A 17,705-nucleotide genomic window follows, 5' to 3' on the forward strand; every position below is an offset into this window, starting at 1 on the left:
GGTCCTAAAGTTTACTGTAATTCTTCCATACCACCACCAAGCACACAACATCAATAAGGTCATAACAGAAGACCTAGATTCCAGTTTACCTACTGAAATTCTGCACATGTGACTTTAACTTTTGTAGCAGTTGGGGGAAGGGCATTAATTTTTGTTGGTGTAACTTACAAAGTTGTTTGGAAGGGCCTGAGAAGAAGATACAAAGTATCAAATCATAAACTACAGAGTTAACAGCTATTAAGTAAGGGGATGACAAGTTACAAACTAACCACTACAGGTTTCAATTACACTTGGGGGGCAATTAATTTCCATTAATATAAAAGAATAAACTTATATAATCTAAATATAATGAAGGGTTTTATAACAATAGTCTGTTCCCCACCAGATACTACTTCAAGGGACTATTTTACATCTGAGGAATCACTGGGAACAAGTTATACATTCAGCAAACTTAAATTATACTGGAGGGAAACAAAGAGACAAAGTAACATAGAGAAGACTAGTATTTATTCTAAGTGTAACAGAAACCTTTCTAAAACGGAAGGGTTTTAAAGCACTGCAGTAATAACTGATCTTATTTTAATTGTTGTGTGGAGTATAAAATGAAGAGTTCAAGAGCGTGGGGAAAAGATGTACTCTGCAGTACAAAGAGATGTTGGTGGCTTGAATCTGAGTTTTTAATTGGATCTGCCAATTATCTTGTAAAAAGATCAGAGAGAACTTGCTAAAGGACTGGATGTGGATGAAAGAAAGAGAAAAAATAAAGAACAGTATCTAGATTTTTGGGGGGTGGGGGTATATACATTTAAATGGATGGATAGTAAAGACATTTCCCAAGATAGAGCAGGCTTTGGGAATTGCAGAATTAAGTGGAAAAAGAGAGGCAGGAGTTAATGGTTTTCATTTTAAAGATTTACACAAGAGATGCCAAACAAGTGGAGAAGTCTATAGACAGCTGGCTAGCCATATCTGGAACTCAGAGGTCAAATCAGAGAATAATCAATGTATAGATGATTCTGGAGCCATGGGCCCAGTGAGGGCTCCCAGAAAGCAGACAAGAAAAAAGAGCTGAGGCTAGAGCCTTGGAACCCTCCCAACATTTGAAGGTCAGATAGGGGAAGAAAAGCCAAAGACAACCCAAAGAAATATGTGGGGATGAGGGGGAGGGGTTCCAAAACAGGCTCATATAATACTATGGAAGCCTAGGAAAGGAGAGGTTTTTTTAAAAAGATGAAGATAATGTGGATGAATGTATCAAAGGAGTAGGGTTGAAGACTGAGACTGGCTTTCACTAGATGGAGGCTGATGACCTTGATAAGAAATCTTACAGCGGAGTGTCGCGAAGAAAGTCTGATTAGAAAGAACTGAAGAGAGAATAAGAATTAGAAAGCGAGTGGAAACTATGATCATAAAACTTCTTCTGGAGTATGATACAGCAGAGAAAAATAAAGCAGTAAAAGTGAATTAAAGTGGGTAAGTAAAACCCATTAGGTTTTTAAAAAGATGAGTGATAGATATTAGGGCAAGTAATTTACCAGTGGAAATAATCAAATAGAGAAGACAACACAAGAAACACAGGCTAACACTAGAGTTAACACCTTGGAAGAGGCAAGGGGAATGGAATCCACAGTGTTAAGTGTTAGCCTGCTCTAAATGCAGGAGGAGGCTTCCACTGTTAAGAGAGAGAAAGCAAAGTTCTTAGAGGAAAGGAGATAGCTAAGCTGATGAAACTGGTAATGAGACTACATGGTCCAAGTTTTAAAAATAGAGTACATATGACATGAAATCATTAAGTATAACATGAATAAATAAAACAACAGATCTTGTGCCTAGTCCCACTGGCTCAGTTGATGGCAGTGTAGCAACAATGAGGCAAAGGGCATGTTTAGCACTGATTTCCTCATGGCCCAGTTATCTTCACAAACAGAAAACATATTTTTAAAAACCATCAAAAGTAGCTGTAAAAATGAGTAAAGAAAACCTGATTTAAAATGGAGCTGGGGGAGGGGGGCGTGCCTGGGTGGCTCAGTCGTTTTAAGCATCTGCCTTCGGCTCAGGTCGTGATCCCAGGATCCTGGGATTGAGCCCCACAATGGGCTCCCTGCTCAGTGGGAAGCCTGCTTCTCCCTCTCTCCCACTCCCCTTGCTTGTGTTCTCTCTCTCTCTCTCTCTCTCTCATTAAATAAATAGAATCTTTTAAAAAAATAAACTGGAGCTGGGATGCTATGAAGGGACAGTTGTCATACATGTAGCGCTCATGTCAACTTAATGACCAACAGGGAGGAGGAAGATCTGCCCACCACTTGCAGCCAGTGAGAAACTGCCACAACCTTAAGCTCTTGTTCTTCTTCAATGAAGCTATGTTGAAAACACCTCTGTCTCCTCTCAGAACCTACTAAAAGCTAGCCTCCCCTCTGTCTCTTCAGACCTGCCCTCTGGTTCACCATAGTCTGCCTGCCCTGACTTGCAATGCCACTGTTATTCCTGAATAAATTTATATTTGTTTAATTAAATTACCATGTGTTTCATTTAAGGTTGATATTACCTGGTGTCAGAAGCGGGCTGGGAAGGAGCTGAACCCCTAGGGAATAATGACCCTCACAACTCTTTTGTGTTCCACTTGAGCCCCTTGCACTCTTCATTTCTGTGAGTTGTCTTTTTCCTTTTGGTTCAGTGAGTCTCCTCTCAGAGTCAAGCTCCCTCCTTCTGGTTCAGCTCTCTGACTTTATCTGGGGTCTGCTTTTGTGAAGGTACTACCCTTCTTGGTGAGAACTCTTTTGTTTTCTGTACTTTTACTCTTAGTGGGATCCTTAAAATCCAGCAAGTTAAGCAAGCCACCTCCTGGCATATCTGCCTATTTTATGTCTAAAAACTATGGTTCCAAATCTTTCGATAAAGATTTGCTGTAAAAAGCTAATGAAAAAGTGAAGATCTAAGAGGTACATAAACAAAAGGCTATAAGACTGACATAATACTCATACTGCTCCCCTCTTTCTTCCTTTGAGTACTCATTCTAGTAATCCTGTCTGAATTGCCTTTCTACTCTGAAGAGCCTATTAAACAATTACCTTTTCAAATAAGACCACCTGAAGCTATAGGCAATTCTCCTCAGGCATCCTTCATTTTTTGGTCAAAGGCCACACTAAAGACTAAACTAAGGGCTATAGTTAAATAATTTCTTAAACTCATAGAAAATTCTCTGACATTTTAATAGTTGGATTAACTCCAGAGATTAGTGGATACACAAAAAGGCAGAAAATAAGACTGGAGGCGCTGGTTGGTGCCTGATAGGAAATTTTGTTAAGGTGCTCTCCTCTATGCTGAGGATAATGCAGTTGGACGGGTAGATCAAGCTATGATGTCATTTAAGCTGCAACCCAATTCTTTGAGGAATTGAGAGCAACTATCCTTATCTTACAAATCTTTGTAAAAACTAGAAATGTGACTCTAGAGGCAGTTCAAAGTTGGCCCATTTCTTTTTACCAATCCCCAAACCTCCCCTATTGATCTTTAAAGGCTTGTAACTTGCATTCTTCCTTGTGCCTCTGAGGTGTAAATGCTAAAGTACAAACTTCAGGGAAGTAATTCTTACCAGAAGAAAAACAAAAGGGGGAAAGGTCGTTTAAAACTGCTTTAGCCATATGAACAGGTAGTCTTAACTTACTCCAACTACCAGAAAACTAAGATCCAACTTTTATAATGAAGAAAGTAGAAACCATGAGGTCTCTGTTTATGTTTAAGCATATCTATATGTGTGTTGTATATATGTAGCATTTTCTACCGCCAACAGAATTACTAAAATTAATTTGTAAAAGAGTTCAATTTAGCTGACTCAAATGTGAATTAAGTATTCATAGAAATTTTCAAAAATATAATAGAAAGTAACCCAAATGCTTTTCAGGTTTTTGGGACAATCTGTATCAAATAAAAGCTAGCTTAACTTTGGTTTCACTAAAATAAGCATGTCTTCAGAGTTACAGCAATAAACATAATGTAGACATACAACTTCTATTCTACTGGTTTTACTAATCAAATAAATTCATGTTGTATCTGTTACAAAATTTGCCAACAAGAATGGCTGAGTCTAATGTCTCATGAAGCTTTAGTGGGTAACTAAACATAATTGTTAAGAACGAGTAAACTAAACAGATGTAAGTAGGATAAAACAGGTTTTAGGTGAACTTTTCAAATAATCTCCCCAAATCTTTTTGGTAACCTGAAACCTTAAAGTTTGGCTAAATTAAGTGATGAGTTAAGCTAAATTCATTAAATAGATCATTTCCAAGTAAGATAAAATATTGAAACACAGATTACTGAACATATAGGCTTTTTTGCTTCATTTTACAGAGGAACTAAAGATATTTGAGTCTAATAATAAAGATGTTTTAGGCATGCTTAAAAATATTCTATGAAAAAAGCATGTTTCCAGCAATCATAAAAAAGTATGTCTGCCAATTCACAGAATGCTAATGTAAAGGCCAGTTCAGAATTGTTTACTTCTTAATTAAGGTTGCTAAGGGTTAAGAATTCTAATTAATGTGTGTGCTTAAAGCTACTAGAAATAATAAGTGAAACATCTCCATATGCAAAAAAAATCGTATATGGGCTTTTGGTAAAAGAAGGTAGAAAGGAATAGACATGCACTTTTTTTTAAATATTTTATTTATTTGGGAGGGAGAGAGAGAGAGAGAGAATGCAAGCAGGGGGAAGGGGCAGAAAGGGAGAAGCAGAGCCAAATGCGGGACTTGATCCCAGAACCCTGGGATCATGACCTGAGCCCAAGGCAGATGCTTAACCGATTTAGCCACCCAGGTGCCCAGACATGCACTTTTGTTGAGGGAAAGTCTGTTATAAAGTGAGGCTGGTGGGTGCCTGGGTGGCTCAATTGGTTAAGCGACCACCTTTGGCTCAGGTCATGATCCTGGAGTCCCAGAATCGAGTTCCGCATTGGGCTCCCTGCTGAGCAGGGAGTTGGTTTCTCCCTCTCACCCTCCCCCTCTCGTGCTCGCTCGCTCTCTCAAATAAATAAATAAAATCTTATAAAAAAAATTTTAAAAGTAAGTCTGGTTATTTAAAAAGGGAAAGAGATGGGGCGCCTGGGTGGCTCGGTGGTTGAGCCTTCCGATCAGTCATGATTCCAGGGTCCTGGGATAGAGCCTGCATCTGGCTCCCTGCTCGGCAGGAAGCCTGCTTCTCCCTCTCACAATCTCCCTGCTTGTGTTCCCTCTTTTGCTATCTGTCAAATAAATAAAATCTTAAAAAGGGGGGGGGAGGCTGGTTATTTGAAAAGAACAAAGATAGGATAAAATCTGAATGTAAAAAAGAAAGTTGTAGGTTTTTGGAAAAGGAATCTTTGAATAGAGATTTTAATGTGTGGTCAAGCTAGTTAGGATTAAAATAAATTTATTTAAAAATGAGTTTTAGTCTGGGACACCTAGGTGGCTCAGTCGGCTAAATATCTGACTTTGGCTCAGGTCATCATGATCTCAGGGTCCTGGGATCCAGCCCTGCGTCAGGCTCCTGCTCATTACAGAGTCTGCTTCTCCCTCTCCCTTTGCCCCTCCCCTCTGCTTGTGCTCACTTTGTGCTTTCTCTCAAATAAATAAAATCTTTAGAAAAAATGAGTTTTAATATCAAAACTACAGTGGTACAAAATTAAATTTTTTCCCTCTGTTTAAAAGAACAATGTTTTCTTACATTTCTTATCTGCCCTTAATAAGATATTGTAAACAAAGGTTTTTCTTTACTTTTAATGTAATCTGCTAGAAAGACTGTGTGTTTTGTCCTCATCACGTCTTTGGTTCCTTTTTTAAAAAGTTCATTATTTTCAAAATTAAAGAAGCTAAGGCTTTTTACAACTATTTAACTGTCTTTTCCCGCAAAGTCTTTGTCACTTTGGTTAAAGCGATACCTAAGTATTATTTCACAGTGACCTATCATCTTAAGTGTCCCAGCCTTTTGATATTTTTGACAAACTTCCCCAAAATCAAATTCTAAAGGAAGTATTCTGACCTTGAAGTAACTTTAGGTTTTTACAGAAGGTCCCTGGAACATACCAAAGGATTTGTTCTCCTTATAAAGAGGGAGATGTTAAACTAATTAGACTTATTTGGTATGTTAAATTACATGGGAAGTATTGTCAAATAGGTGATGTTAAACCTTCTTAGAATATACTTGTGTGGAAATACATTATTAATGTAGCAAAAATAGCATGTAATTTCTAAAGATCTCATATGTCCTTATATCACGTTAACACTTGTAATTCTAGTTACTATCTTAAAGTATCTGTCACAAAAATAACCAAATTTCTTTCTCGGCTGCATTATAATGAACTGTCATCAGGCCTTTAGCCATGGCCATTTTTAAGTCTTTTGGTCACTTACAGACAGTTATTGTTTTACTCTGATGCTTTTACAAGTGTTCCTGCAAAAGTACTTCATCTTCAAAGAGATTCAAGAAAGGACAGTTCTCTGATAACTTTAAGATAATAAAACTGAATTGGGTAAGAATTCCCAGATCTAGTGGCAAACTGAATTCAAGCAGAACAAGAATTGAAAACATGAGACTGAATGAACTGAGGAGGAGGATTATAATTTTTATGACTTCTTGTTTAAACATTCTTGGTTCTCTAATGTTTTGCTTCTTCAGATTTTAGGAAACCTTTTTCTCTTTCTCTTAAGCTATCAACAATTTGGTGATATGCACCTCTGTCAATAAAGATAAAACATTTACTTTTTCTCTCCACATGATCCCTCCAAAATTTGGAAACTGTTAGTGAGTATTTTAATCTTCATGACAATTATTTGCATAAATTCAGTAAGAATCTGTTCTCCTTGTATCAGGACAGAGAAACACTGATTATATTACCAAAGTTTTGACTGGAATGTCATATTTGAGAAATGTGCATACATTCAGATAGAACAAAAGAGTCTTAAGGAGCGAAGTTTGACTTTAAGGAACCAATGAAATCCTACGAAGGAAAAATCAACCTGGTACCTTGCTTACAAAATTCCAGCAAAGCAGTCTTAAAAAGAGCTTAGATGGTTAATCATATTCTTGCTTCACTATTATAAATAATCAGGCAAAGTTTAATGCAAAGAAATAGTTTTATTATAAAAAATGAGGGTACTTGCAGAGAGAAGAAATTATGTTTACTCCTTTGTCTACTTTAGATTCTAATCCTGTTAATTGTCTTTGAGTTTCTGTTACATACTTGTAAACTGGACTGGATCCTCAATTCTAGTTTCCTCAAAAATCTGGCTACAATTCTCTAAAGTAACATTTCCAATTTTCTCTCACACTTTTGATTTGTAATCAGTAAGAACAAAGACTGCCCATGAATGTACTTGGAAGGGACTCTATAGCAAGTCCTCCTCACTACCCATATGGCAGCCAAACCTTGGGGACTTAAACCTGCGTATCTCACGGATGAAGAAGGCACCATCTGACATCTGGTCCTGCACAGATGCTAGAGACCTCCCAATCAAACGAACTAGAAAAAGAAGTAGCTGTCATAAAGGCTGACTCCTCCCCTGATGCTGAATCAAGACTTCATAGTTTAAACATGAAACTTTTTTGTCCTTCTCTCTCTTTCACTTTGGCATTGGCCTAGAAAGAAAACACTTTCACCCATTTCTCAAGGCCATTGCTCAAGGAGGGGTTTGCCTTTCACACTGCTGGATTTATCATTAAAATCTCTTACCTATTAACAGTGCCACCCGAGTAAGTGAGAGTGATTTGTGTCCCAACCGGATTTATGTTTGTGGTGGTTATCATTCTCCCTGCGCCTATAAATGCCTCAACAACTGGTACATATGAAGGCAAGGCCTTTTGAGTTATCTGACTGTGCTCCTAACTTTCTGCAAACCAACTAAGGCACCTTCTTTGGTCAGATCCCCTGTATTGACACCGTCAAATGAGAAAGGACCTAGCAGGAGGCTTTCATGATTCAGGATTCACTTCCTTTGGCAGGGTCATACTTCCCCAGTTAGGAGTAAAAGTAAACAAGAATATGATCAGAAATCTCTCCTTTACTCTTGGAGATATTGCAGAATCAGTAGCCAAGACAATAGCTGCCCAAAAAAGAGCCTTAGACTCTCTGGTCAAAGTTGATAATAGGACAGTCCTTGATTATCTTCTACTGAGCAAGGAGGTGTCTGTGCTGTGGCCAACACCACCTGCTGCACCTGGATTAACACTTCTGGGGAAGTTAAAACTCAGTTACATAAGATCATTGAGCAACCCACTTGGCTTAAAAAGCAAGTTGACCAGCCAACCTGGAATTTCCTAGTCAGCACTAGGAGAGTTGGTGGCAACAGCAGGACCAAAGATTTCCAACAGCTCTGGAGACAACGAGAAATACAGGCGTGGTATCCACAAACCCCTTTTTGAGTTCTGTCCTTCCTGCTATTTCTGAAGGCCATGAAAATAATGTAGCAAACAGAATGTTAGCTCAAGGCTTTCAGATGATCCAATGTTTATAAGCTTGATAAGATATGAATTCATGAATAGGAAATCCCTGACAGCCCCTCCTTCTATCTTCCCTGTTACTCAAAGGTGGCCTCCACGGTTTCCACTCGCTACTTAGTCCCCACTCCCCCACCCCGATACGGGACATGACTCTTGGAAAAGGTCCTTCTAAGCACCAAAAGACACAGAAAGACAAAAATATTTCAATCAAAAAGAATAACCTGATGCTTAATCAGTGATGCTTTCTCAGAAAGATCTTAATCAAAAAGGGAAAACATGAAAATGAATCAAGGAAATCTAATTTAAAAATGTAGTCAGGAAGCCATGAAGGGAGAGTTCTCATGCACGTAGCACTCGTCTCAACTTACATGGCCAGCAGAAAGGAGGAAGATTTCCACATGCCTCCGTAACAGCAAACTGCCCACCGCTTGCAGCCAGTGAGAAACCACTACAACCTCGCACTCCTGTTCTTCTCCAATTAAGTTATATTCCAAACAACGCTCCTCAATTTCCTCCCAGAACCTAATAACAGCTAGTCTCCCCCACTTTGCCTCCTTGGACTTGGCCATGGCTTGCCATAGTCTGCAAGTCCTGAACTGCAATTCCCCTGCTACTCTCAAACAGACTCATCTTTGTTTAATTAAATTACCATTTGTTTTACTTAAGGTTGACAGTCTCAGAATTATGTGCCTTTGGGGTCGGATTCACCACTGTGGGAAGTGGGGGGGGGGGCTATTTTCATTCTATGAATAGATAATGGCTTGAGTATTGTGTATATTATTTGGAAAAGACATAAAATTCAAAATTACCAATAGCTGGATGTTTTAATAAGAAAATGTAGCACCACAACTGCTGCCACTAATAAAATCATGTGTCAGTTTAGGCAATGAAGAGGGGAAAATACTGGAACGGGCTTAACTGAAAATCATGGCTACTACACAGCAAACACCACAGTCTTATCAAGTTCTGTATGTATGTCTGCCTGTGTGTGTGTGTGTGAGAGAGAGAGAGAGAGAGAGAGAGAGAGAGAGAGAGAGAGAGAGAGATGGTGGTGGTGACGGTAACTGTAGCAGCCGCCCTGACTTCTCCAAGTAAAGGTTGCAGGAAAACATGCAGACCTAGAAAGCATGGGAAAACTTATGTTTATGTGCATTCTTCTTGGGAAACAAACTAGTACTCCCAATTTCAAAAGAGAAGACCACTCCTCAATTTAGGAATCACTGGTCTAAAGTGAAACTTTCACATTCATTTCCACAGGCCAGGCACTGCGATGGGCATTAAGTAAGCATACAAGGGGAAGTGATCAGACAGCATGCCTTTCTCTGGCACTTGCCCTCAAAGAACTCATAGTTTAGTGGGGCAAGCTGACAAGTAACCAGTTAATCATGGCTCAGTGTGTTTAGTATTATGATGGGGTGGTAAGGAACCAGAATCCAAAATTAAGGGGTTGGGGGTAGAGGAGGAAATTCTAAGGTATCTAATTTGAGGTCTTAAGAATGATTAAGAGATAGGGCGCCTGGCTGGCTCAGTGGGCATGCAATTCTTGATCTCAGGGTGTGGAGCTTACTTAAAAAAATAATCATAAATAAAATTAAAGTAAATAAATGGAGTAGCAAGAACCCCACTAGGCTACTCTGTACCACTGCTCTTAAAAAAAAAAAAAAAAGAATGATTAAATGATAAAAGAGTCATAGGAAGGATGAGGTACAGTGTTTTAGGTGAAGAGACAGTATTTAAGAGACCCAGGAACAAGAGTGACCTTGGCACAACAGTACTTAAGAAAACTGAAAATTCTGCTATGCCTCAACACTGAAGAGAAGAGTTGGAAAGAAGAAATGAGATAAGAGGGGTCAGATCCCCCCAAAAGATCTGTTAACCTAAGCAAGAGGTCAGAACTTCATTCTAAGGCCAATGCAAAACCATACCAGCTGTAAGCAGGAAAGTGACAGGCAACATACAAGGGAGATGGAAAAAAACACCAGCAAGTATGCTGTTACCTCAATTACCATAAAAGAAGTCAGTGGCCTCAAACAGGAGAGTGTGGATGCAGAGCAGCAGATACCCTTGGGTTAAGACCAATTTAGGAGTTAGGATTTCTAGGTCTTGTTGACCCAGAGAATGAGAGTGGGTCAAGTCTCCTGTCAAAGTCCAGGCCACCTAAAAGATGGATAATGGTTTCAATGGAAATGGGAAAAAGAGTATGCTTTCAGAACAGTCTGGAAAGTTGAGAAAATAAGATGTCTATAATGAATCAAGTTTTCAGGCCCAAAGTTCGGGGCAAAAATCTGGACTAGAGCTACAGATTTAGAAACCACCAGCATCCAGATGATGTGTGCAGTCTTGGGAGTACATGACATCACCCAAGGAGTGTAGATAAACAGGAGGGTGTGGAGATGAACTGAAACCTGAGGCCCACCAACATCTAAAGGAAAGCACAGAAGGCTGATACACAACTGGCCAGGTAGGAAGAAAGAAAGCCCTAAGAATCTAGTATTATGAAAGCCAGAACAGAACAGTTTAAAAAGGAAACATAGGGGCACCTGGCTGGCTCAGTTGGAACAGCAGGCAACTCCTGATCTTGAGATCTTGAGGTCATGTGTTTGAGCCTCATGTTGGGTATAGAGATTACTAAAATAAATAAACCTTAAAAAATTAAAAAATAAAAAGGAAATATGTCTATTGCACTCAGAAAACCAAACTTTAAAAAAAAAACAAACCAAAAACTCTAGCGCTATGCTACTTCAGACTCTATCTTAAAGTACAACTTTAATAAGTATATGCAACAAAGGTAAGGTCAGTGTTACAACTATCTTCAAAAAATTCTTGAGCAATGAAACTAGTGACCTGAACAGGCATTAAATTAAATGTATAATTCTCTATTACAGCAGCAATAAATTTCTAGGGCAAGATCATGCAGGATTATCAATATAAAACCCTTGTTGGTAACTCCATTAAGTATTAAAATATACATGGCTGACATATCGTGGCAATGGAAATCCTTGCTGAGTGCCTGAAAAAAAGCTGTACCAACCGGTATAACCAAGCACATCCATCAGGGCATCAGAGGATTCTTGTGGTAGCCTATAAGTCAACAATGATTCATGCTGGGCAAAGGGCTGATTTTTTTTTTTTTTTTTTACAGAGTTAAAATATATTTCTATGTGGGAATACTAGTTTTATTATATTACATCATAAAGACCTGGTCAAAGCACACCATTACTAACAGCCTTACTTCCAGGAGGGCAAATATAAATTGCCATCTGAAACATTATGGAAACATTAGTCAGCCAGGGACAATTACTGTTGACTTTACCCTGCTTCCTACCCCATAACTCTTTTGTTTTTTTCTACCACTGTTTCCTTTTCTTACTCCCTTTGCTTTTTTTCCTGTTGCACCTAATTTTAGCAACTACCACTTAAAAAGCTTGGTGTCTCATTTACTTTCCTGCCCCTTTACAAGGCCACGAAGCCATCCATGCCTCTTACAGAATACCACTCAGTACCCGTCTTTAATTGATATGCATTCACTGTTATCCTTTATTTAGTGCAGTACTACTGAATGATAAACATGATACCAGCATAAAGATCTACATTCTAGAAATCTCATTATTAGACAGTCTACTCTACCATCCAATATAAAATATAACACAGATAAACATAGGAACACATTAAAATGGAAAAGATACCAAAAGCTAGTTTAGAAATAAAAGGATCAAGAAATAGGATTTACAACAGGGATAAGGAAGTCAATAAAGATAATGAAAAAAACCACAGGGATAATTGCATGCAGTTAGGATGGTATAAGTAATTTTGTCATAAAAGTATACTCTTGGATTCTGAGGAGTCTATGATAGGTGCTTGCTCTAATAGATAAAGATGAAATATGAAGTGATAAGTCTTGATTTCAGTTAACCTCAAAATTTATACTTCCAATTCTTTTAAGAGTAAAGATGGTTAAGTTTTTAATATGAAAATCACATCTGGCTCAAAACACTTCCTATTGATCAGTACACATAAAGTATGCTTCAAATCCATTTAAAGGAGTACTCTGGGGGAAGACAAGCAGTAAATTAGCAGGCCAAATGGGGAAGCTCACAAATACAACTTCCTGAACAGGACATATTTTAAAAGGACTAATTGATCAACTGAAGCCTTATTAAACTCAAAAATTTTTCACATGAAATTCCTGCCAACAAAAATTACTATTTGAGAACACAGAACACAGGTACCTTATTCTTAAAATTCTCAACTTTTCTGCAAGTTGCATGAACGGAACTTTTATAACAGGCAATACAATATAGGGGTTAAAAGCATGTTCTCTGAAGCTAGAATGTCAAGGTTTGAATCCCTACTCTGGCACTTAAGAGCTGCGAGACTCTGGGTAAGCGGATTAACCTTTTTGTGTTGTGGATTCTTTGGTTGTAAAAAAGGATGGATAAAATGAGTTAATATTTGTAAGTGCTAGCAACAACCAATATGACACAAAAAGTGCTTACCTATGTGTTACCTTATTTTTGTTGTAGCTGCTTTTAAGAAATGTCTTAAGTTGTTCTTCCTCCAGACTTTCTAGCAATCTAATAGCCACATCCCCAATATTTCTGATTTTCCTTTTCCACTCATTTTTCCCTTAAGCATACATCACCAATACACTACACATTGCATTTAGTTGTCCTGTAAATTTGTCTCCCCCTTGTAAAAATAAGTCAGGGATTGTTTTGTTCACTAAAGTATATGCCCAGCAGAGAAAAGTAACCTCCACTGAGCAGATACAATATCCCAGCAATTCTAAGGTGCACATATTCTTACATTGTATTTACACCGTTAAAATAGGGATGTAATTTAATTATACACTTAAAATTATCTTACAATTAAAACTACCAACACTAATTCTTTTTTTTTTTAAGAGGGTATATACAATATACGGCAATTAACAACCTACATCTGATGAAAGACTATATGTCAATGAATGAAAGAATTAAAGAAACAGATAAATTTCATTTTACTTAAATCAAAACTTACGTTCTTTAAAGAATCATTTTAATCCTATTTTCCCTGACTATAAGCAGGTTATACTAACAAAAGAGTACTTATTGTCTGGATCATTTTCTTGAGCATACAAACTCCTAGCTGATTATCCCTGATGATGATTTATTTATTATCATTTGCCTAGTTGATCAGCGACAAAATATTTCATTAGCTTTCTGAATAAATTACTTCTAAATTAAACTAAAACTATTCCTCTGGTAACAATATTCCTATGAAGTCTGTGGCTGTTTTTATTTAATCTTACAACTGTAAACACAAATATATAATGCTTAAAATGGCTTTTTCACATTCTTTAAAAGAATATTTCAAAATGACAAACTGTTCATAAATAACCAGTGAGGACAAAAGTTTGTACAAATTTTATCAAAAATTCACAATATGAGGAAGAAGATGAGCAAGAATTTTCTAAGAATAAAAGAGGGAAAAATATTTCATGTATTGACAGCTCAAAGCAGCAACAATGCACAAATTTTGAGCATTAAGTGAGTATTTCTAAAGATCATCCACCGCTTCCATCGTGCCGTAAGAAAGGTACATAACCATCCCCTCCCCAAATTTTAAAGGTACTACAGTAAATGCAAAATTTTTCAGACTTCACTAATTAAACCAGAATCAATGTAAGGAGTACCACCCAAAATAACAACACAAAAGAGACTGCAGTGCAAAATAATGAGAATCACGTCTTTAAAAATAAGAACAGACCATAATGGGGTGTTTAGTTATTAGAAGACAAGATTTTTGATTAACTAGTGGCAGAGAAATACAAAGACATGCTTGAGGGAAATGCAGGTAAGTGATCTGAAGGTGAAGTTCAGTATCAATTTTATGAACAAACTATGTTGTTATATTGAGGGCTTTTTAATGGTACCATTTCCTAACAATTTGGTGGCATGAAACACCCAACAATTAGGTTTCAGGTTAATGTAGAAAGTACATAGAGTTGAATTAGTGAATCTACCCGCTGAGAATAGCGTATCAATGTACAAGTCTCTAAAAGGGATATAAAGTGAGCTAGTATTTCAAAATGGGTTTGCATAATGAACAAGCACAGATACTGGCTTCCTCAAGATTATGCCACCTCAGAAAAATTATTTACCTACCATTAAAACAATTAAGAATTCAAATAGTGATTATACACACACACACACACACACGTTTAAAGAATTTCTGATGTGATTTAAAAATGTTTAGCAATTTTGGAAGTAACTTTTGGCTATTTAAATTTGATCACAAGTAGTATGGCATGGCTTAAGATCTTTCAAAAAAAAAGTTAAGAAAAACATTTTTGGGGGCACCTGGCTGGCTTAGTCAAAACAGCAAGCGACTCTTGATCTCGGGGTTGTGAGTTCAAGCCACACGTTGGGTGCAGAGATTACTTAAAAATAAATAAACTTAAAAAAAACCCCACCTCTACAAAATTTCTCTGGAACTTGCTTTGGAATATGTAAATATACTTTAACTTTTAACACTAATAATTTCCCATCCTTACTAAAATAAAGTACAATCACCAAACATTCATCATGTACCCTCCTCCCACCTTTGTAATTTGGAAAAGCCTTTCTGAAACTTCCTAACCGTAATTTTCTACTCAACAAGATGAATGTATAAAAGGTCACCTACCTCAAACCATTTCAAAGACCATAATGCAATGAAGTTATGATGATTCTTCCTTTCTTTATTCTCAAAAAGAAACTTACTACAAATTGAGAATTATGAAACCAAAGACTTCTTTGAACACAGGGAAACTGAACTTAATTCTAAGACTTGAAAATTAGTTTTAATCAAAGGAAATGTCTGCTAGGTAAAAAGAAAAAAGAATTGGCATCTAATCTACTCCACTTGCTAAAGGACCTTCTGAACTAATTTATTAAAGTTTAGGTTAAAAACACTTTGGTCAGCTACTGGCAGTGACAACTATTTCAAGCCACCTTATAAAATAAAGGATAAGTGAGCCCGGTTTATTTCCACTGAATCCCCTTGGGGGCTACCCAGCCTGGTTCCATTCTCTATAGCTCCAGTGGAAAAGCAATCTTGCTATTGTAAACAAGCAGCAACAATATGCACAACAGTACAAAATATTTCCTCCCACCAACCTAAAATATATACATTTGCAACATTATTTCTTGATCTAAAGTTACTTTAATTGTACCAATCTGAGAACTAATCCACTTTATTATTTTTTTTTTTTAAAGATTTTATTTATTTATTTGAGAGAGAGAGAATGAGAGATAGAGAGCACGAGAGGGAAGAGGGTCAGAGGGAGAAGCAGACTCCCCGCCGAGCAGGGAGCCTGATGTGGGACTCGATCCCGGGACTCCAGGATCATGACCTGGGCCGAAAGCAGTTGCTTAACCAACTGAGCCACCCAGGCTCCCAGAACTAATCCACTTTAATGTCACTAAAATTATGATATAATCATACATTAACCAAGACAATATATACAGGTTTATTTATGAGCCGAATTTACAGGACTCTCCATACAAAGAGCTAAAAACAAACATAATACAGCTCACCTTCATTGGGAGATGTTTTCAACCTGCTGCAAATTCCATAGACGTCTCCATAGCTTTCCTGTATTTTTCGTAATGCATCTGTAGACCTGAGCTCCATGAGAGCCCGCAGCTCTGCGAGCGTGATTCCAAAGTCTCCATCATGATTAGCTTCCTTCAAAGAGTTTTTTACTCCACTATATGCAAGTGAGTTGTTTGCCATGTCGCCCATTACAAGTATAATTTATTAGGAGGAAAATGTTTCCCAAAAGACTCTAATTTTCACTTGATGTATTTCCAAGATGAAAATCTTTTAAATATGAAAATCTTTCTTAAACCAAACACTCATTGTATGACTTTATAGAGCAGCATCAGCAGCATTTCCCAGAGAAGTATCTTGACCTTTGGCCCATGACTAGTTTCTTCATATCAATCATGAGATGTACACATCTGTAAGAAAATATTAAAAAGTTAATAAAATCTTTTATAGCATTATGCATACAAGCATATTTTCTAAATAGTTGTGCAGTAGCTAATCGAAGTACATCATTTAATTATAAAAATATTTTAACTATAGTCTCATGCCTTTAAAGTGTCTTGCATGACAAAAGATCAAAGTATAACTACTCCTAAAATTATATTTCAAGACATTAGATCTCACCATTATTAAATGAAACTGCATTTCACATGACTGAATTTTATGTTCCATTCAGTATCACTGTTATTAGTAGTTATCACTCAGCACTTACATTCCAAGCACTATTTCTTTAAATTCATTTTCTCATTTAATCATCACAATTTAATCCCATGAGGTGTTATTACTCCTTACTCTACTGAGAAGAATAAGCCTCAGAGAATTTGAGGAGCTTCTGCACAGCTAACAAATTCCTAAAAAAAAAAAAAAATGGATGAACAGGGATGTCTCCAAACCCATGTTCCTTCTAATACACAGACCCTTCTCTCCAAACCTTTCATACAATATAGACCCTGTAAGGGCAAAAAACACAACAAACAATATGCTTTCCTGCAATTCTCCTTGGCCACTCTGTAATACCACCATCTTTTTGACTTTCTAAAACTATCTTCCACCATGACTTCTGTCATATGTTACCACCTCAGGTCTTCCCTTGACCACCTATCCCAAGAAATTCTCTATCCCTTATCACTCTTTGTCGTTACTCTATTTCTTTGCTGGCCTTTAGTATTATGTAAAATTACCTCGTTCATTTATTTGTCAGGTGTGCCTATTAGTATATTCTGGGAATCTAGAACCGTACCAGGCACATGGTAGACATTTGGTGTTCAAGCAATAAATGGATGCATTACTTTAATTTTCCCTATAATACTTTCAAGTTCTCCTTGTACTGTAAGCCACCTAAAAGATGAGTGTTTCAACTCTCGTCTCCATCTATGTCTTTTAATCACCTCAATGTTAACATGCCCAATACTGGTTTCATCTTTTTTCTTTTCAAAGATTTTATCTGAGACAGAGATAGAGTTCACAAGCAGGGGGTATGACAGAGGGAAAGGGAGAAGCAGGCTTCCTGCTGAGCATGGAGCCGGACAAAGGGGATCGATCCCAGGACCTTGGGATCATGACCTGAGCCGAAGGCAGATGCTTAACCAACTGAGCCACCCAGGTGGCCCTGCCAACACTGGATTCATCTTATTCCCTAAGTAGAGAACTCCCTTCCTCAATCA

The 17,705-nt window shown here is 37.4% G+C and overlaps 1 protein-coding gene across 3 annotated transcripts in view; it reads right to left on the reverse strand.

The window, feature by feature from the left end:
- ATP2B1 (ATPase plasma membrane Ca2+ transporting 1) overlaps positions 1–17,705 on the reverse strand; it is a 122,835-nt gene that overhangs the window by 53,331 nt on the left and 51,799 nt on the right. For all 3 annotated transcript variants that reach the window (XM_028105393.2, XM_028105390.2, XM_028105391.2), the window contains exon 2: positions 16,029–16,454. In XM_028105393.2, the coding sequence (XP_027961194.1) occupies positions 16,029–16,236 (208 nt within the window). In that variant the 5' untranslated portion in view covers positions 16,237–16,454. The remainder of the gene's footprint in view (positions 1–16,028; positions 16,455–17,705) is intronic.

Source organism: Eumetopias jubatus, unplaced genomic scaffold (assembly GCF_037043125.1).
Source record: "Eumetopias jubatus isolate StellerSeaLion01/CBP00866 unplaced genomic scaffold, mEumJub1_p1.0 scaffold_8, whole genome shotgun sequence".
NCBI lineage: Eukaryota > Metazoa > Chordata > Mammalia > Carnivora > Otariidae > Eumetopias > Eumetopias jubatus.